Raw genomic sequence first — 21,888 nt, 5'->3', positions numbered from 1 at the left:
ATACCCCGGCTTCTTCCCTTCACTTTGACCCTGGGGTAGTAACTGCCTTGAGTTGGTAACAATTCTGTCTCCCTCTGAGTTACCTCAGCATCCCCTTCTGCTATTCTAGGCCTCTCACACCTGTTTAACCAATTCCTTACACAAATTTTTGTTAAAAATAACTGATGTGTCAATGGCCATATCTATTCTACTAAGGCAAATATATACAAATATATCTTACACCATAGCAACTCTACTTCTGGAATTCCATCCAAGAGAACCGAGTGTTTTTGTTCACCAAAACACAAGTTTCAAAATGTTCCTAACTGCCTATTTCTAACATCCCCAAACTGAAAATAACCCGTGTCCACCAACAGTTTTTTTCGGTTGCTAAGTTGTGTCCCACTCTTTGTGACCCCATGGACTGCAGCATGCCAGGCTCCTCTGTCTTCCACTAACTCCATCGACAGTAGAGTTGATAAATAATTACACTTACACTGCGTTCCATGGGTGGAATAGTACACAGCAGAGAGGAGGGGAAAATAGCCCTATTCGACACTAGTCATAACATTGAGACACAGAAGAGTACATACTGTGTGATTCCATTTGCATGATACTCAAAACCAGGCAATGCTAATTGTTGGTGACGAGAGAGCACTTATTTTCTAAGGGTGCTATCAAGTGGATGTTTTCTGTTCTTGATCTGGGTGATGGTTCACTGTGATGTAGATTTCAGATGTGTGTGCTTGGTTGTAATTCAGTGGGAAATTTTAATGTTTCAGTCCAGGTTCTGGACTGAACGTAACTGCTTCAAAGAGATGCCAAGTGGCAGAGTAGGAAGGTTTGGTAGGAACTACCAAATCTAGTAGAGACACAAGGGGCAGAGAAAGCCTGGGAATTCACAAAGCAACAGCAAAGTAATGCAGGTATTCGAGGTGTTACGATGAATGGAAATGACTCCAGGGTCAGAGAAGGCCAGTTCTGCACAAGTCCGCTGTGCATGCATGCTGTCGCAGAGTCATGTCTGACTCTTTGGGACCCCATAGACTGTAGCCAGGCTCCTCTGTCCATGGGATTCTCCAGGCAAGAATACTGGAGTGGATTGCCATGCCCTCCTCCAGGGGAACTTCCCGACCCAGAGATCAAACCCAGGTCTCCTGCATTGCAGGCAGATTCTTTACCATCTAAGCCACCATGGAAGCCCATAAAAGTACACTAGGCAACCCCAAAATACAAGAAATGTAGACTAACCCAGGTAAAACCCATTAGTTGTTGAAACAAAAATAAGGGAAATATCCTATGCTGGTTCTCTTATAAAGATGCACATATATACTTATGTGATATACTTTGTCAAATAAAGTATATATTTCTTCATATTGAGCAGGTTAAAAACACCTGAAAAGAAGTTAAGTTCTATGTGTATCACAGAAACCTACTGGATGCCACCAGAATTGTATGATGCCAGGTCCTTCATCCCCATGCCAACCGTAGGAGGTGGGTGTTAATCCCCTTTTACAGAATTCACACCAAGGTTCAAAGACTAGCAACCCTCCTCCAAGGCCACACAGCAGGTGGCAGAAATGGGTTCAAACCTGGGCCCGCCCATCTACTTCCAGCGTGGGTGGACAGAACCAACTCGATCAAAACAGGAAAAGCTGAGCCCTGCAAACAAATTCCAGTTTCAAAATAACAGTCAAGGACCCCGAGCAGAGTCATGGATGAGACAGCTTCATATAATAAGTCATTCTGGTTCCAATTTTCCCTCTGTGCATTCTGGACACTTATGTGCACACACACGTGGCAATTGTATATACATGATACAGATGGCAATCAGTCTTCTACAGCTGTTATGTCTAATGAGTAAATAATGTCTGGTATAAACTGGGGTTTTTCCAAATGGAAAGACCTGCATTTCAAGATGTGTGAAATTAAGATGCCAGTTCTATGTTCAAAGTTGATCTTAAAGCTCCCATCATTTTTACCCCTTTTTATCATCTCTTGTCAAAAAATTTTTAGACATTAATTCTAAATTTCTTGTTCTTGATTTGAATCTATGTCCTTCAGTTTTGAGTGTAAGTGTTGACAGCATCCTAAACATTTGACAGTGAAAAGTAAAATGACCATTACAGCCAACCCCCTACATTTTATCTCAAAGTACTGTGGGTTATAGTTAATATTCAAAAATACCTAACATTCTAGACAGGAGGGACTTTTTTTCCAGGGCTTTATCTTTTCATCTTTCACTGACAAATCTGCAGGACACACGTGTGCCCATGTAGTGCCATGATTTTCAGGAAAGGAGTTAATAATTTCTCTTTGTCATCTTTCACTTGCCCACTTGAAAGGTACTTAAATCATAGTAACATTCATGTTTTCAATTAAGAAAAAATTATCAGAAGTCCAAGAAATTTTCTATATAAGTATTTCGGAATGAATGAGCCGATGAAAACAGTTCATCTCTGGTTCTTAAAAAAGAGAGAGAGGGCAGAAGGACAGAGCTGTCCTTGCTCTACTATCTAAGAAGGGGAGGAAAAGGAGGCTCAAGGTTGATGACAGGGAGTGGGGTTCTCACTCGTGTGCATGATTCATTCTTCCTTGCAATGTATGGGCTGCTCCTCAAAAAACGCAAGGGCTCTACGAGCACACGTGCATGTGCTTGCTCAGTTGTATCTGACTCTTTGTGACCCCATGGACTGTACCCTCCAGGCTCCTCTGTCCATGGGATTCTCCAGGCAAGCATCCTGGAGTGGGTTGCTATTTCTTCCTCCAGGGGATCTTTCCCACCCAGGGGTCTCTTGCATCTCTTGCATTGGCGGGCGGATTCTTTACCACTGAGCCACCTGGGAGGCCTGTATGAACGCAAGACATGTGATTTCCCCAGCGACCAGGTTCTGACCCACTGCCAGGCTCCTGGGCCTTCCTCTGAGTTTTTTAAGTTCCTGCGACCACCCACTCTGGGTCTGGGGATTCCTCCACAGCGTCCTCAGACACTGTGATTTTGTTCCTGTTCAAGACGTGAAGGAAATAAACAAAATAGGGAAGTGATCATGTTAAAAAGTGCCATCCAAGCACTAACCAGGACAGACCCTGCTTAGCTTCCAAGATCAGATGAGATCAGGCACCTTCACCTTCAGGGTAGTGTACCGACTAAGAGAACAAACTTACAGTTACCGAGGGGACGTGGGAGGAAGGGATAGTTAGGGAGTTTGAGATGGACATGTACACACATCTACATTTAAAATGGAGAACCAACAGGACCTACTGAATAACACAGGGAACTCTGCTTAATATCATGTAACAACCTAAATGGGAAAAGAATTTGAAAAAGAATCAGTTCAGTTCAGTCACTCAGGCATGTCCGACTCTTTGCGACCCCATGGACTGCAGCACGCCAGACCTCCCTGTCCATCACCAGCTCCTGGAGTTTACTCAAACTCATGTCCATTGAGTCAGTGATGCCATCCAACCATCTCATCCTCTGTCGTCCCCTTCTCCTCCTGCCTTCAATCTTCCCAGCATCAGGTTCTTTTCAAATGAATCAGTTCTTTGCATCAGGTGGCCCAAGTATTGGAGTTTCAGCTTCAGCATCAGTCTGAAAAAGAACAGATATATATATATAACTGACTCATTTTGCTGTACAGCTAAAACTATCACATTATCAATCAGTTATACTCAAGTATAAAATAAAAAGTTAAAAAACTGACAAAAAAATTAAATAGAATAAAAACAAAAAACTCCCAGCAAGTTCAGTCAGCCACAGCTGCTAATACTTGACTCACTGGGCAGCAGCTCATCAAGTTCATCAGGTGCTCGAGATGCTGGCCTTCCCTCTGATGACTGACAGGGTCAGTCTCATTTCTGAGCCCGCGTAACCCCTCTCCCCAAATCCCACCAACATACCACCCCCTCAAGAACAGGCTAGGAGTAGATGGAGTCAAACACCCATGACTCATTTTAATGCTGCCCTTTGACAGACTAGAGGAGGACCAGGCCAAGTTCCTGGGAAGTCACTATGTTAAAGTCGATTATAAATAAACATATTCCTTTTACACACTTAGGAAGTTTAAGCAACTAAAAGCAAGTATCTGTGCATTAATTTAAACCACTTTAATGAATAGCAGGCACATGTGTGGTGGGAAGATGTTATGTAAGCAAAAGACTGCTGTGAATTTGCAGGGAAACACTGTCAAAGTCTCGAGAGAAAAAGGGACAAAGAATGATCACTGTTATTGGGCAGGAGCCACTTGAGGAGAGAAAATGATATTCCAAACTTTCTGAGCCCCCCATGTAGCTCTATTTAATCTTTTCTCCAGTTGACTAGTGGTAAAGAATCCTCCTGCCAATGCAGGAGACACGGAGTTCAAGGCATGGGATGGGAAGAACCCCTGGAGGAGGGCATGGCAACCCACTCCAGTATTCTTGCCTGGAGAATCCCATGGACAGAGGAGCCTAGCTGGCTACAGTCCATGGGGTCACAAAAAAGTCAGACACAACTTAGTGACTAAACAACTTTTCTCTCCTGTGCCCAGAACTTCTGCCCTGCTTGCCTCGCCAATATCAGTCTCACCTTCGTGCATTCCTCAGGAGATGCTTTCGGAGGAAACTTAAATCCTAATTTGTAAGAAAATATGGAGAAAATACAAGTCACAGAATTCATGGACCATGACAGTGCAATCTTGAAAAAATGAGCTCAAGGTAAATTTAATAAATGAAATATGTCCTTAGGCACGAGTCTAAGGACCTGATCAGAAGCGGAAGGCTGGCTTGAAGGTGAGCATCGCAGAGTAAACACACTGGAAAAACACATTTGTCTCAATGGTCTTCTCGCCACTTTGGCTGTTGATATTCTCGTTAAAATTTAACTTTCCCAGTGGCAGCATTAGAGATAGGGGACGGGGAGTTTCCAGGTTCTCAAGTGGATGCCAAGACCTGGTTAATTTCTTCCCTGCCGTCAAAGGATCTGACTTTCTTACAAGCAGGAACCCAAAATGCCCCCGAACCATCATGAACCAGCTGACGCTGAAGTTTTCCACACAGAGGATGTGTAGCAGTAGACTATTTCCTGTCTGTATGTGCTCTTTTTCTTTTTCCAACGGTTTACAATGTTTCTGTGGGGTGCACATTACACTTCACCAGTCCTGATTTCCTGGCAGTAAGGAAGGTATACCAAAACCAGGTGTTTGAACGTTTTTATGGATACTTTGTCAGCTACATTTCTCCGGTTTTGACCAAAACTGAAGAGATCTGATGTTGCTTCTAGGGATGTTATATTTTTTTGAAAGACCAAGTAGCATTCACTAAGTGAAAAACTCATTTCCTTCATTAAAGTGCACTTTTGCTTGAATCATGATATTGAAAAGAAGACAGACAGTCTTGTATAGAGAAGCAGGCACCCTCCATCTCTGTGTGTTCAGAAAAGGCTGCTGAGAACACTGCATGGGGACTCCAGCTCCAAGTAACAATGGACTGGACTGTGTGTGTGTGAGTTACTCAGTCGTGTTCGACTCTTTGCAACCCCATGGACTGTAGCTCACCAGGCTCCTCTGTCCATGGTGATTCTCCAGGTAATAGTGGAGTGGGTTGCCATTTCCTTCTCCAGAGATCTTCCCAACCCAAGGCTTGAACCCTCATCTCCTGCCCTGGCAGGTGGATCCTTTACCACTGAGCCACCGGGGAAGCCCAGGGACTAGATTAAGGGTTGGGAAGGTAAAAGTCGCTCAGTCGTGTGCAACTCTTTGTGACCCCATGGACTATATAGTCCATGGAATTCTCCAGGCCAGAATACTGGAGTGGGCAGCCTTTCCCTTCTCCAAGGGATCTTCCCAATCCAGGGATCAAACCCAGGTCTCCTGCACTGCAGGCAGATTCTTCACCAGCTGAGCCACAAGGGGTAGGGAAACCACAGCCTAATGGCCAAATCTGGCACACTGGATTTGTATAGCCCTAGGGCTAATAATAGCTTTTACATTTTGAAATGGCTGGAAAAAAAAATCAAAAGTAGAGTATTTTGTAACATGTGAAAATTACATAAAATTCAAATTTCAGTGTCCATCTATCAGATTTTATTGGAGCCCAGACATGCTCATCTATGTGCCTTCTATGGCTACTTTTGTGCTGTAACAGCAGAGCCGAATAATTTTAGAGGCAACAGGCAAAGGCTAAAATATTTACAATCTGGCTCTTTACAGGAAAAAAGTTTGCCAATCTTACATCTGGGTGATCTCTGAGGCTCCTTTCACCTCCGAATTCCTAGGAATTTTACTTCCTTAGATAAGCTAGAATCCTCCATCAAAGACAATGTACAGAACACACATTAGACTGATAGTATAATGACCCCAGAAGAACTGTTTGTTTTGTGCTGTCAACATTTCCCAAGACACATGTAAAATGATACCCACTGACTCAGAACACACCATCACTTTCCCAGATATTAATCACTTTTAAAGGCAGGCTCTTGGTTCTAGAAAGCACTATTTATGATTTTTAGCAATTTTACTCTATTAACAGGTTTAATAGACCATCTGAAAAATTACCAAGTAGAATGAAAATTAAAAAAAAAAACAACTCTCCTAGGAATTCATCCCATAAAATATTTATTAATAAGTAAAATGATTTTCCCCTGCCTTTGGTTATTAAGAGGTTTGTTGGAGTATCTTGTTGACACCAATTGCCAACGATGGTTTTACATTATTCAGTCATGAGATAACAGGTAGAGATGCATATAAGCAATCAAACAGGTAGACAGATGATTGATGACAGATAACCACAGATACAGATATAAATATGTAAAAGACCATACCTTATAACCATTTAATTACAAATCTTGGTTTTGCTAGCATTTGGAAATTTACTGGCACACATTTTGACTTACTTCTTATAAGTGAACAATACACAAATAAATTCACTTGAAATTCATAATTCACAATGCTGGTAATGAATACAGTGCTTGCTGAGGACTAAGAGAGAGAAAAACAAGAACTAACTTTGTGGGGAAGAAAAACAATATCTACTTTGAAAAGCTCTTCTCAATTTAACAGTCCCTCTTGCTTGAAAAGTAAGATGTTTTGATAACGACAGTATAAAAAGCCTATGATTTGCACAGTAAATCGTATTTGTGGTTTAAATTTCATCCCAAGACTGGGATTATGGCTGAGAAACGATACTAAGTATCTTTATAAAGCATATGAGTTTTTATAGGGAAAACAAGAAAATGTTTTATCAGATCTAGGCAGAAAGGCTGATGTTATAACATTTATAACAACAGTAATTACCTGCACTCAGTACCATATGGACATGGAGATCTGAACACCAAACAGAATGAAAGCCAAGCCATACCACAGGGCAAAATTAAAAAGTAACCTGGAGAAGTAGCAGGTAATACAGTTTATGATTTCAACACAAAAACAATTACTTCTCAGATATCAATGTAAAGCCAGAAATTTAAAAGATACAATCAAGAAGGGGATGAATGGTTTTATTACTACACCATCCACTACTTCAAGATTAAAATAATCCCAGAGTTCTGAAATGTCATCAGTTAAGAACTATACAATTTCTTTCAGTCTTTTTTTAATGTAGAAAATCACTTTGTAATAAGATCTCTACACAAGGTAAAAAAGCACAAAACAGACCCCCCAAAAAGCACAAAAATAGATTATATATATATCTTTTTACAACAAATTAAGATGTGCCTGGGAAATACTGAGATCAAGGACTTACGTCTGAGTCCAGGTTGGCTTCCTTTTATAAGAATTGTTGTTCTTTGCATCTCCCCTAAAACCTTAGATGCTTATTAGAAACCGGCCCAGGTAACGGGGACGGAACAGCAATTCTGATCTTGTACAAAACAAAAAAGAAGTAATAATAACAAAACAATAAAAATGCTCCATCCGTTTACAAAATTCTTTTGACAGCCATACCTCAAGGGCACTTAAAGGCTTACAGGTGTCACAGAGCTGTTGGTAATGACACAGGTATCTCCAGGGACTGCTCTTTCCCATCGTAAATCAATCATACACCAGGATAAACAAATCTAGACACGCTAATTCGGAGAAAGATGTTTTCATACAGTTTGGGGGCAAATGAAGCCATCCAACAGAACCATGCCATAAGCAACACCAACAGGCTAGAATCCTTCCCAAGCCCACAGCACCCGCTCACCCCTGTCTGGTCCAGGCCCTCGGCCACCCTCTGAGTTACACAGTCACCGCTGGGTACATCTTCTGTTCGCTGTTAGTGTGAGGGAAGGGAGCCTGGAGCTGCCTGTAGCCCGTCTGCAGCCCATCCAGGAATGGGGGCACTGGGGTCAGGGGCACTGAGTCTGGCTGCACGGTGTACCCCACGAAGGGGGGATGCAGGTACTGCCCCTGATGGGGCACGATCTGGGTGGCCTGCTGGCAGTTGAGCACGGAGAAGTTCGTGGGCATGTTCACATACACGTTGTTCATGGTGCCCTCGGGCAGGCAACAGTTGGTCTGGGACCTGGTCGGGGGTGCCCGGGCCCCCGAGTTGGCGCTGGAGCTGGAGCTGGCGGCAGTGCTGGACTGGCGGGAGGAGGAGCCCCGCGAGGTGCTGGCACTCGGGATCATGGGGATGGTCTCTACCAGGCGGGGCCCTCCCGGGGCCCGGCTCAGCTGCGGCTCCTGCTTGGGCCGGAGGCATCTGCAGCAGCAGGCGGCCACGAGGGACCCCAAGACGATGAAAGCGACAAACACTGACCCGACGATGAGGAAGGGCACATAGATGGGGACTGAAGAAAAGGAAAGAGATATACCATGATGAGTTCCTGGAAGGAGGCAGTAAAAATCTGATGACTTCCTGGAAGGATGCAGTAAAAATTGGTGATGGGCAGCAGAAGTGAATAAATGAGCCACACCAGTACCCAGAATCTCAGCACCGCGGCCAGGCTGGTGTGCGTGCTCGTTGGCAGCGCATACCACAGAAAGCACCGTCCTTAATCAGGAGCTTAGGAAAAGGGGGTGAGGAATAGGACCTGCCTGCAGACTCAGGGTGTCAGTTCCCAAAGCAAAGCTGTTAATGCTGACAGTCAGACTCACCAATCGCAACACTCTTTGAGGCAGATATCCAATTTAGCAAAAATATGAGTTTTGCAGATTGAGTTCATTCTAAAAATCCTACAGGAACTGCACTGCCCACATTTCAGTCTGCCCTAAAGTTTGTGCGGTCTGCACAGAAATGGGTCGATAGTATTTCAAAGTCTTTTTTCTTTTCCCCAGAAAGTTATTCGCATTCCTTGCAAACTTCTTTGACCATTTTTTCGCAGGTTCTTGTTTCACAGGCAAATAAATCAAGAATTTAGGTCACATCCTAGTCACAACCATTTCCAAAAAGAGTTTGTAAGGCACAAAGGTCAAAGAAGGGTTTTAAGGGAAAAAAGCCCTCTCATACACACTTGCCAAGCTGAAGGCTGGTAACCAGGAGGTGGGCCTGCATGGGGGACGGTGGGGAGGGAGCAGGGGAGCTGTCCAGACAATGGGTCAGCATGAAACAAGGAACCCAGGAGGACAAGTGTCTCCAGGGGAGCCAAGAAGGGCCTAGGCAGGACCAGGTGGTGGAGGGGGAGTCACAGGCTTGGCTTAGGACACCGGATTCTGTGTGGAGAACCACAGGGAAAGCCATAGAACATACAGCAGTGGGCATCGTACCTAGCCAGTAAGATTTATTCCAGAAAATAAAACTGTCAAGATAAAAATAAACACTTTCCTAAAATCAGTAGTGAGCTCCATTTTTAAAATTATTTTACTTACAAAAATCTTTGGGGGTGCCGTGGGCCTAGCACTATGGGATTTCAGAAGCTGGACACACTGGCTTGATGAGGACCGAGAACCATGAAGGAGGGGTCTGTGGACCCCACCCTACGTGACCAAGAGCCCATGTCTTTTGAGGTGTTCCTTCCCATCTCCCTGACTATCTGATTGGACACCACATGAGGACAAGGACTGGTCCCACTGGTCTCCGCCAGTACACGGTCCAGGAAGATGCACAGCTCCCCGGCACCCGAGGGCAGAGACTCAAAACACCCTCTTATCCTAACTGTCCACTAGGGCAGCGGCTGTTCTAACCACGCTCCTCTGACAGCACTGATATTTCTGGAGCTGGTGTTTCTAGGACACAGAACCACAAAGGATGGTTTGTCAGTAAAACATACTTTATTAAGCATGTAACCAAAGGCTGATGATGGAAGATAATATTTTCTAAATTAAGATACCAGCCTTATATGTTATTGAGAAGTAAACGAATTAACAGCTAAGAAAAAGTACCCCAAATGTTATAGTGTAACTAACTGAAAGCAGTCCAAGTACACATAATCAGTTTTGGGGAGAAATAACTGTTCTTTTTCCAGGATTTTAATTAGAAGCCTAAATAACTATGCAGGGCAGAGAAGGCAGTGCTCCTGGAAGCCCTGGAGACTGCTTGATTAGACATGCTGTCCTTCTTGACTGCAGAAGTGCAGGGTTTTTAGGAGAACAGATCCAAAAGTGCAACTCAGAAGGCATCTGCTCACAAGACAGGATCGTGAGAAGCCGGCTGCCCACTGACTGGTCCACAGTCACCGCGGCGTCTGGGAGGCCATCTACAGCCAACTCGGCAGGCCCGGGGAGCCCCGTGCCCTTGGCTCCTTCCTCTATCTCTAGGTCTGCTCTGTGGCCACACGCCCAGCTGCACTGGGCTTGCCTTCCAGGACAGCTCCTCGTCTGGAGTCACCCTCCCTTCTCTTCAGAGTCAAGGCAGAGATCAAGAAGGGTGGCTAACAGAAATGTGTGACTGCAAGGGGAAGACACCAAAAGGAGCTGCCTCTCACAAGCCCAGCCAGCTCTGGGAAGAGTGACCAGCAGAGCGGGGCTCAGGCAGCTGGAACCCAGGGGGTTCGGGGTGCAGAGCCCTCTCCTTCTCAATACCTGCCAAAGAAACGGAGGAGATGCCCCTCGGGGCTACGGGTGACCTTCCACCTCCATCGGACCATGTCCTCCCTCCCTGGACACATCCTGGGTGGACCCTTGGGGTAGGAAGGGGTCTTGGAGGCTGGTGACAAGTGGAGGAAGTGGAACCTATCAAATGCTTTCAGGCGTATATTTTTCCAACTCTAACTTGGGCAATTTGAAAAACTATAATTAAAAAATCAAAGCCACAAAGACCAATACTGGCAGTGCTCTGATGTCACACGCACCAGGTTTGATGTGGTAAGGAGAGCCGGCTGGGGGAGCCGTGTCTTAGGGAGAGCTAGACTCTCCCGGGGTCTGGGGGCGCCGCGTCACCATCACCTCGGGAAGGCCCAGGAACTGTCTTCCCTCTGGGGAGCCCTCGAGTGCCCCCGCCAGGACAGGACCCTTTCCCGGGACTTATACCCATGGAGACAGGAGACACGGGGAGGGGCACCGAGACCCCCAGGGAGGAGGAACGTGGGGCTGTCAGTGGCCAACCCTGACTTGCATGTTACGATCTTGTTTGTTTCGGGAAAACTCCAAGCCAAGCGACTCTCTAGCTGACAGATGGGGCAACTGAGGCCCAGGGCACTGAACCGGTGTCCGGTTCCGCACACATTAAAGGCTGGGCCAGAGTGCAGGCACCGTCCCCCGCCCACCCCCCCAGGCCAGACCCCAGGCCCGCAATCGCAGGCTCCTAACTCTTCTAACTCCCACCCCCTCTCCAGGCTCGCGGGGCCCGCCGGCGAGTCAGCGCCCCTTCCGCCTCACCCGGCCCGGCCAGGACCGCCTACCTGCCGAGCCGTCGGGGCCGTCTTTGTCCGCGCGGCCGGCCTCGCCGGCGCCCTGCTGGCGGTCGTTGTCGCAGCCGCCCTGGTCCAGGCGCGCGTCGGCGCTGGAGCAGCAGTAGCGCAGCGCGCAGCTGCCGCAGCAGATGGTGGCGTCGCCGCCGTCGAAGCGCTCGGGGCACTGGAAGCCGAGGCGCCAGACGCCCTGCGCGTCCAGCCAGCCGTGGCAGTACTCGCCGCTGGCCAGAGCCCCAGCCGCCAGCAGCGCGGCCAGCAGCAGCCGCAGGAGCGAAGCGGCGTCCGGGGAGGCGGCGGCCGGGCGGCGGCCGCCCCACATGGCACCACCCTGGGCGCGGGCGGCGCGTCTCCCGAGGGCGCAGAACCAACTCCGGCGCCCTGGTCCCCGCGGTGCCGAGGCAGGGTCCTCTTCGCCGAGTGTCTGGTCCGCGGGTCACCGCCCCCGCCGCGACGTCCGGGACCTAAGCCATGCCCTCCCTCGGCCGGCGGCGCGGTCCGAGCAGAGGCAGCTTTAGACTCCTGGGCACTCGCCGACCTAGCTCTCAGGGTTACGAGTCAGAGGGTCCCCAGGGCTGCCGTCGCGCAGCCTCCGGAGGCTTCACCCGCGACGGGACCCTGCCCGTGCATCCCCGAGGGGACGCTCACTCTAGCCGGACCACCAGTGGGCGCGCCGCGGCGTACCCGGAGCCAGGGCGTTCCGCAGAGTTTAAGCCCCGGGGTCCTGAGAGCGTCTCCTTGCCTTTATACCCCGCGCGGGCGGTGAGAGGAGCCCAGGAAGCCGGGCAGCGGGCGCAGGGCTCCGGGCAGCAAGTGCAGCGATCGGCCGCGCCCAGCCTTCTGCGCTCCGAGCTCGGTCCGCATGGCTCCGGCCGCGCCGCCCGGGCAGCGCACCTCCCCACCACCCGGCTGCAGCCCCCACGATCCGCTCCGCGGCCGGACAGTCGGTCCTTCAGGCGCTCGCGGGCGTCCGGGACGTAGATGAGGATCCGGCGCGCTCCGCCGCGGTCCCGGGAGCCGGCCTGGCTGGTGGTGGCCGCGGCTGCTGCTGGGCGCGGATCCAGGCGGGCGGCTCGCCCCGCTCCCCTCCTCTGCTCTCCGGCCGTGGCCAGCTCTGTCCGGCGCTCCTTCTCCCCGGGAGCTGCGCCCTCGCGGGGGGCGAGGGGCGGGGGGCGGTGGGTAGGGGGCGCGCACAGCCGGGCGCCTCCCACGGAAGTCCCGGTCCCCCGGGGATGCAGACGAAGCCGTGCGCAGGGACCCGGCGCGCGCGGCTCCGACTCTGGGCCCCGGCGGCTGCGCTGCGCTCTTAAGAGGGGCGGGCGCCGCGGATGCGCATGCGTGCTGGACCACCGCCCCCCTGCTCTGGCCTCGCCGGCCGCCGGCCCTTCACCTTCGGACTCCGGCGGCCGCGGGCGGTGGGCTGACGGCTAGAAGGCGGGCGGGAGACCCGGGCCGGAGCTGACACAGTAACAGCAGTCCTGGCAATAAGGACAAACTAAACGTGTTTCTGCAGGTCTTCGGCATTCACACTTCGGTTTAACTCTCAAAACTTCCCAAAGAAGGATAACTGCGCTCCACTTGGCAGACACTGAAGTTGTCGCCCAGAATCACTGCCCTATTTACTTCCAGGCCCCTGCTGTCCAGGCCGCGGCCAGCCACGCAGGGACCGGGGGCCGCGCGGTTGGCTCGGGCCTCTACTAGGTGGGACGGAGACTGCCCGAATGGGGCCTCCTTCCCGATGATTTGTGTCGTTTCTTGTCTTTCTAAATTTGGGCCGAGCGATTTATTGGATCCAGGCAGAAAGGTGCCTGGGCCCCCCATTTGGCCCCAGGCGGTGTAGACAGCTGTGGGAGGAAGCAAACAAGGCTCTCGACAGACCCGCAGCGCGGCTTTGAGGAGGAGAAATTGATAGCTGCTGACCTGCGGAAGCCGCAGCAACAGGTGCTGATGCTATTAAAGCGCCACGATTATTTTTAAAGGATCTGGTGACCCAGCCAACAAGGTCTGCTAGTCAGCAACCTGAAATCTAGGCCTCTTCTGATCAGAAGAAGAACCCTGCATTGTGCTGGCCTTAGTTTCCTCATCTGTAAAGTGGAGCAAGGGACCTGCAGGGGTTTCCCAGGTAGCACTAGGGGTAAGGAACCTGCCTGCCAATGCAGGAGACATAAGAGACACGGGTTCAATCCCTGGATTGGGAAGATCCCTTGGAGGAGGGCATGGCAACCCACTCCAGTATTCTTGCCTGGAGAATTCCAGGGACAGAGGAACCTGATGGGCTACAGTCCATGGAGTCGCAAAGAGTCAAAGACAACTGGGTAACTTAGCACACACGCACACGACCAGCAGAGGTCATTTCCAAGTCCATGACCGTGGAACACAAGGCAGTTTTATTCACAGCAAAGACACTGCTGTTCAGCACCGCCCAGCACTTGTATTGGCTGGGTCACCTGTGCAACTCAAGTAGGGTGGCTACCCTGCCACCCACCACACAGAATCAAAGGAAAAAACCTACCCTACGCCCTGGAAACAAACATCTTACTCTTCAGTAAACCTCTCTCCAAGCACTGCACTTTACTTCACTGCATTGTGGGGAGAGTGTATTTTTAGCTTCAGAAAATTGTGCATTTAAATGCACCAGCCAGGAACTTTTCTAAACCGAGTAAATTAACAAAATTTTAATATCAAATTATTTGTTCCACAACTACATGATAAGCAGTCACGATGTACTGTGCTCTGGGTTGGGTACTGGGGGTTCTCCAAAAAGCCAGACATACTGGCCATTTCCTCCAAACAGAGCTGAAAATCAATGGAAATTGGACAGAGACACAAAGAACTGACTAACCAAAGACGGTACAAGTATTATAAAGCTGAGTGGTGATGTCCAGAGTCAGTTTAAGCACATAACCTGGGGGCGGGGAGGCAGGTGGGAGGGTCAGAAAAATCATCATAGCAATGGCATTAGTCCAGATGAAGCAGAGGAAAGACTCAAGTGTTAAGATTGGGTCTTTTTCTTAGAAGATACTATGAGCAAACGTTTATTGAGTGCTTCCTCTATGCTGGACACAGGGCTGAGTTTTACCTGAGTAATCCTCACAGCAACCCCACAAAGAAGACATAATGACTTGCCCCACTTTATTGGTGAGGATAGCCCACCCAATCCTTAAAAACAGAAAGTGACAGTTTCCTGGACTTCAAAGCCTGCCCACCATGCTGCTGGTCACCAGGCTCAACTGCAGAAAGCCTGGAATGAACTTCAGAGTCTACACCCGTCACCAGATGGTTAGGCAGCATTGTTTTCCTATGGCACCATAAAATAACTAGGGTGGTATTCAGAGGCTTAATACTTTACCTTGTTTTTTGTCTTGGGGGGAAAAAAATGCAAGGGAACTGTCCATTTCTTCAGACAGCGCCTATGTCATAGCTTCCTTCCACTATACATTTATCCACTTCTCCAAAACACCCACCATGTGTCAGAGTTTACTAATGAAGAAAGCAAGGTTGGTCATTTTCATATGGAAATTGATTTATGACCTGGTAATACCTGAGCCTAAACACAAGAAGTTTTTCCCAAACAGTTCACAATTTAGCCCCCAACCAGCAGACTTGGAAGTGCAAAGCTTTGAGCAAATTCATCCTTTTTTTCCCCACTGCTGTGTTCCTGTATTCCCTAAAAGTGAAGGAGTGGCCTCTCCTGTGGGTACTCAATGTGGTGGTTGACTGTCTTCAATGCTCATGGAGACTTTATATCACTCTGTTCCTCCCTCTGACTTGATTTTACTTTTTCTTTGTGTATCTAGTATGTTGTACTGAAGTTGTATAAAATAAGTTGTCAGCTACTTACTGGGCATCTCGTGAGAGGTGCTACCTGAACATAGTAAGGTGGTGGGACTCCTTCCATAAAAAATTCCCTGACCATCCTTAACAGACAGCCTTAAACTATTTTACTAGTCTCTTCTGAGCAGCTATAATTAGTTATCAAATCATATAGGTAGTAGTAATAATAATTTATTATAATCAAAACTAAATGTCAGGCAGTCTGCCAGAGTAGATTTAAACACCGATGAAGGTGTGCCCTTCCCCCTTTTAAAAAGTTGAATTCTATAGACACTAACTGCAGATTTTCAGTTTGTTTTACCTTTCAACCTGTGCCTATATACAGATATATATGAATAAAACATAGTTATTTAAAAACAAACTTCTGACATATCTTCAAGAGTACAAGTACAAAGTCATAGAACTATAGAAATGATTACTTATAACTTCGCTAACTGGACTTGATGCAAATCATATGAGGGTACTCATATTTCATTTGTCTGGCAGTTCTAAAAACTCCAAGATCTACAGTGCTTTTCTATAAATTTCAGGACGAGCAGAAGGTTGCTACCATCTGCACACCAGTCAGCAGTCTGTTTAGGAAGAATGTCTTTCCCTGGGTTCATTCACTTCTTTCCCTCCTCTTTTATAAATGGGAGTAGTATTGAAAACTCATATTTGGTTTACCAGAATTTCTTTCAAATTAAAGTGTTTGTGTTAACGAATGAGACCGCAAACCCAAACAAATATGCTAATTTACCTTTCTTTTAATTTTGTCTTGTGATTACCTAACCTCATCTGAAAATAAAAATGGTCATAAAACTCTGAAAAAAAATTGCTGTTGTTTTAAAATTTTTCATCTTTCATCCTCTTGTTTTTTCCTTGTAATTAATACACTGACTTTCAGGAAAGTAATTTTCATATTTAAAATTCTTTTCCTTCTCATCTACTATTCACTTTAAACATTTAGCATTCTTCTCTTCCTGCCCCATCCTCACCCCTAACTCCACAGTTTAATGAACCATTTTTATGTTGATTTTTATGTTTACTAGTGGTATATTTTCTTTTTGAAGATATGGAGTTAAACACCAGCCAGGACTTCCAGTAATACCAGAGTATCTAAAAGGGTGGCATAAATAAAATCAACACAACATCAAAAAGCCTGCAGCAAGTTTTTGCAAATTATATGAGAAGAGTCTAGTATACAGAGTGTGTATATACAACTCAAAAACAATCCAATCAGAAAACAAGCAGAGAATTTGAATAGACATTTCTCTAAAGAAGACAGACTGACAAACACAGGAAAAGACGTTCAACATCTTTAGGGATCTTCCCAACCCAGGGATCGAAATGAAGTCGCCCCCATTGCAGGCAGATTCTTTACTGTCAAGAGCCACCAAGGAAGCCCAGTCATTATCACAACAATACTTTGCACCTACTAGGATGGCAATAGTAATAATACTAAAGATAATAATAAACAGAAAATAACAAGTGTTGGAGAGAAACTGGAACCCTTGCACTTTGCTAACTGGGAATACGAACCACTGTGCGAAGCAACTTGACGGTTCCTCAAAAGTTACAGAATTGCTCTATGACCCCGCAATTCCACTCCTAGGTGCACACACCCAAAAGAGTTGGAAACTTGTGTCCATACAAAAAATTGTATACATAACAGCACTATTTATCATCATCAAAAAGTAGAAACAACTCTGTCCAGCCACTGATGATCCAATAAACAAAATGTGGTCAACCCATACAACTGGAATATTATTTGGCCATAAAAAGGAATGAAGTACTGACACCTGCTACAGAATGGATGAACTTTGAAAAGACTATGGTAAACCAAGGAAACTAGACACAGTCAGACACTTCTGAATGCAATTCCTACCCTCTAAAATGAATGCTGCAAGTTCTCCATTATGGACTTCAATTATGACCCTCCCCCCGCACCACCACCAAATGCAAATGCACAGGCTGAAGCCCTAACCCCTCAATGTGACTCTAAGAGGACAGAGGACGCTGGGGATGAAAGCCTTGGAAGGCGGGCTCAGAGGGAGGGAACTCCTGCTCTGAGCCTCCCAGGGCCCCGCCTAACAGAATACTTTTGAGGCTGAAGGTGAGCGTGGCTTTGCAATGAAAGAAGCTGAGAAGAGAAACAAGCTGTTTCCTAGGTATCACCAGGTGAAACGGGAAAGTTTGCCATCCACAGAACCAGCGCCAGAAGCTTCCATCGTTTGCAGTGATGTGGGGAGTGGGGCATCACCAGGCCTTCCCCAAGCAGAAGCCTGGGCACTGGGGCTCCGGGTACCACTGAGACCCAGGGCTGACCCAGCAGGCTACCAGCTTCAGTGGGTACCACAAAGGTGAGTCTGAGAACCTCAGTCACCCAAGGATTCCCCCAATGAAGAGGACTTTCCAGGTGGGGCAGGGCTGGCCCCTGCAGAGCAAGACAACCTGGAGTCATGTCTAATGCTATGTTGTATGAAAGGATGTCATTTTACACAGAATTCAAATTTCATATTTTTAACTTAATAATTCAGAGGTCACTTTGAGACCATTGGTTCTTTGGGATTTCTCACTCTTAAGATCATTGTTTTTATATGCCCAGGTCATAGGGAAAAAAATCCCATTCATCCTGGGTGTTTAGATTTGACATAAATGGGAATTTCCTTCATCAAAGCTGCCTTACTAGTCTCCTGGTAAAAACATGAAAAGATAAAAGAACCATTGTGCTGCTTATTTGAGCAGAAACAGGATGATGGAATTTACAGCGCAGCCTCACAGCCCTCGTAATTACCCCTGTCCAAACACTTTAACTTTTCCAAACTGAGCCCTCCCCCGTGTTATGGTGTCGACATTTTTGGGGGTACCTTTTGGATGAGTATGAGATTTTCTTTGGCTTTTGTAAGAAGTCAGCCTCTCAGGAAACAACTGAATTAAACTTCACATTTGTTTAAAAGACCTTGGATAACACCCCACATTTGTTTCCTCAAAATGTCTTCACTAAAAGAATACAGGAAGAATGTTCTGTACTGTGTAGTATTCAGACGAGTGGAGAAAGATTTGATGAGTCCATGTCCCATGAGTCTAAGTTAGCAGCCCAATTATACTTCAGACTGAAGTATTTGAGGCCATTTTGCAGCTTTGCAGCATTCATGGCGCTGCTTGCTTGATATTGTAAGTTCTCAGATAATGTAACTGTTCTCTGGACAGTTTCCAACTGGCTAGCCTTCATTACCTAATTAGAAGGAAGGGTATTTTTTTTTTTAATGTTTTTACATTAGAACATATGCTTGAATAGCTCAAAGACTGAAGCTCCGTCAGCTAATAAGGACCACTGACTATTGAACATCTGGTATGTGCTGGGCATTGTGCTGAATTCTTTGATTATCATTACAGTGTCTCTCCTAATAAGTTTACTAAGAAAGCATTTTAAAAAGGTTTCTTCATCCACTTCTCTAAAATTTCCAAAGAAGTTAAAAAGGAATTTCCAGCCTACACAGAATGTCATCCAATTAATTTTAACATAAGTATCATTAGCATTCCTTTCGCAGTCTTAATGGTCAATGAACCGGTTACTAAGGTGATACAAATAAGATGTCTTAGAAGACGACAAACCACTGGCATTCTTAATTTCGATCACCTTTTTGGTGCACAGCAGTTTGATTTTATAAGGTGTACATATTTTTAGTTCTATTTTTAATTCTATTTCTGGAAGTAGGTTGATTGACTTTAGAGATAAGTCCAGAAGAAAATATTAAAAAAGTGGAAAGCAGGAGAGTATAGAAAGACTTCAGGTGATGAGCTACTGTGAGTGAGGGCAAAAAGATTATGGATTTGCTTCAGAACACCCTTTAACGATGTGGGCTTTAGTCTCTAGTACAGAGAAAGCAGACCAGAGCAAGTAGAATCAAATCACAGAGAATGATACTTAAAGCACACTGTCTAACCAGTGTAGATGCAGAAGCAGGAACATGGAGGATGAAAATAGGGGGTGAAATTGCTTAGCCTCTACCTTCCTTAAGAGCTTGTGCTTCCCCGATGGCTCAGCAGAAAGAATCTGCTTACAATGCTGGAGACTCAGTTTCCATCCCTGGGTTGGGAAGATCCCCTGGAGCAGGAAATGGCTACCTACTTCAGTATTCTTGCTGGGAAAATTCCATGGATGGAGGAGCCTGGCAGGCTACAGTCCATGGGTTGCAAAGAGTCAGACACGACTGAAGTGACTGAGCACACAAACTCCAGCCTCGGAAGAGGGAAGGAAGTCTTAGAATAGCTGTGCCACAGACAGGGCCAAGACTAGTTAAACTCTCAAGATTCCTTACTAGTATTTCTTGACTCTTACTATGCAACGTGTCGGTTCAATTCAGTTCAGTCACTCAGTCGTGTCCAACTCTCTGAGACCCCATGAACCGCAGCATGCCAGGCCTCCCTGTCCACCACCAACTCCCGGAGTCCACCCAAACCCATGTCCATTGAGCCAGTGATGCCATCCAACCATCTCATCCTCAGTCGTCCCCTTCTCCTCCTGCCCTCAATCTTTCCCAGCATCAGGGTCTTTTCCAATGAGTCAGCTCTTCGCATCAGGTGGCCAAAGTATTGGCTTTTCAGCTTCAACATCAGTCCTTCCAGTAAACACCCAGGACTGATCTCCTTTAGGATGGACTGGCTGGATCTCCTTGCAATCCAAGGGACTCTCAAGAGTCTTCTCCAACACCACAGTTCAAAAGCATCAATTCTTCTGCACTCAGCTTTCTTTATAGTCCAACTCTCACATCCATACATGACCACTGGAAAAAGCATAGCCTTGACTAGACGGACCTTTGTTGGCAAAGTAATGTCTATGCTTTTTAATATGCTGTCTAGGTTGGTCATAACTTTCCTTCCAAGGAGTAAGCATCTTTTAATTTCATGGCTGCAATCACCATCTGCAATGATTTTGGAGCCCAGAAAAATAAAGTCAGCCACTGTTTCCACAGTTTCCCCATCTATTTGCCATGAAGTGATGGGACCGGATGCCAAGATCTTAATTTTCTGAATGTTGAGTTTTAAACCAACTTTTTCATTCTCCTCTTTCACTTTCATCAAGAGGCTCTTTAGTTCTTCTTCACTTTCTGCCATAAGGGTTGTGTCATCTGCATATCTGAGGTTATTGATATTTCTCCTGGCAATCTTGATTCCAGCTTGTGCTTCCTCCAGCCCAGCGTTTCTTGTGATGTACTCCGCATGTAAGTTAAATAGTAGGGTGACAATATACAGCCTTGACGTACAGTGTCAGGCTTATAATAAAGAAAACAAACACGGTTCAACTTTGTTCCTCTGACATCAGTCAAGCTTCCTGACATCCTTCAACAAAGAAAACGTTTTAAAATAAAATGTTGCCTCCATAAATGTACCTGGTATCTCATCCCTGTAATAGTTTAATTAAAGTTTTGGAATAATATGCATATTTAACACTTTTGGGGGGAGGGGAAGACAGTAAGAAGGTGACCCCCTGCTTGAGGGCTATCTTCAGATCGGGTCTCTGTCTGCAGAAGTAATGCGACTCTAGTTCCTGTGCATTCAGAAGGCAACCAGAGTGGGTTTCAGATGTAGGCAATTTACATTTATAGACCAGGTCAAGCAAACTGGACAGTTTAAGTGAGCACTGTGTGAAGGGGAACATAAATGTGTTGGAGCCAATAAGTGGCGTATCTATAGAGCGCAGTAAAACCCTTACCTCTCACTCCACGTGGAGAAGTCCTGCCCAGTGAACACAGTGGCCCTGATACTGAGTGCTGAAGCCATAGGAGAGGAGGACTCCCAACGTCCACAGCTCTATTTCAGACGCACTTGCATGTCCAATAGCCTCTTGGTAGAAAATGAACACTAAGTGCTCAGAAACAAAACAAAAAAACACAAGCAAACCAGCAAAAAAAGAAAAGCCCACTTCTTTCTGAACTCATTCATACATTTCCAGAATCTGCACGGGGCTGCCAAACTCAGTCTGATTTTTGAGAAAATATAATCCATATGTTGCCTGATAGGAAGGGAAAGATTAAGACAGACTCCAAGTAATAAAAATATGAGGAACTGGCTCCAAGCACAGCCCTCGCTGCTGTTTTCTTCATCATGGTGGGTTCTGTTCTGGTCGTCCTGGAGGTAAAGCTGAAGATTGGGGCTGGGTTACTTTACTTTACTTGGGATAGATCTCAACCCCCCGGCCCGGAGGCACAGCCACTTGTGGGTTTGGGTGTGAGGAGGAGATGTTCTAGCATAGGCGGGGATTATCCTGGTTGAGTCATGGATGAAGAGTGAGCAAGCTCACTAAGCTGGAAGATTCTTTTTAAAAGACAAATAAAGAAAGCCAA

General features: G+C 46.6%; 1 protein-coding gene and 1 long non-coding RNA gene across 2 annotated transcripts; both read right to left on the bottom strand.

Moving 5' to 3' along the window:
• Window positions 1-1,322: 1,322 nt before the first annotated feature.
• LOC145530150 (uncharacterized) lies at window positions 1,323-21,841 on the bottom strand. The gene is made up of 2 exons (XR_014071485.1): window positions 21,258-21,841; window positions 1,323-3,571 (listed from the first exon to the last, which is right to left on the bottom strand). It is a non-coding gene; the product is annotated as an uncharacterized LOC145530150 (long non-coding RNA).
• Window positions 6,556-13,006, bottom strand: SHISA2 (shisa family member 2). The gene is made up of 2 exons (XM_081550991.1): window positions 11,717-13,006; window positions 6,556-8,728 (listed from the first exon to the last, which is right to left on the bottom strand). Exons 1-2 carry the CDS (start codon window positions 12,045-12,047, stop codon window positions 8,175-8,177), a joined length of 885 nt encoding a protein of 294 aa, XP_081407117.1. The 5' UTR covers window positions 12,048-13,006; the 3' UTR covers window positions 6,556-8,174.
• Window positions 21,842-21,888: the final 47 nt, after the last annotated feature.

The sequence above is a fragment of the Giraffa tippelskirchi genome, chromosome 12 (assembly GCF_054371585.1).
Source record: "Giraffa tippelskirchi isolate mGirTip1 chromosome 12, T2T-mGirTip1v1.2.pri, whole genome shotgun sequence".
Lineage (NCBI taxonomy): Eukaryota > Metazoa > Chordata > Mammalia > Artiodactyla > Giraffidae > Giraffa > Giraffa tippelskirchi.
The sequence above is the reverse complement of the archived record's forward strand: the minus strand, read 5'-3'. Positions and strand labels throughout refer to the sequence as shown.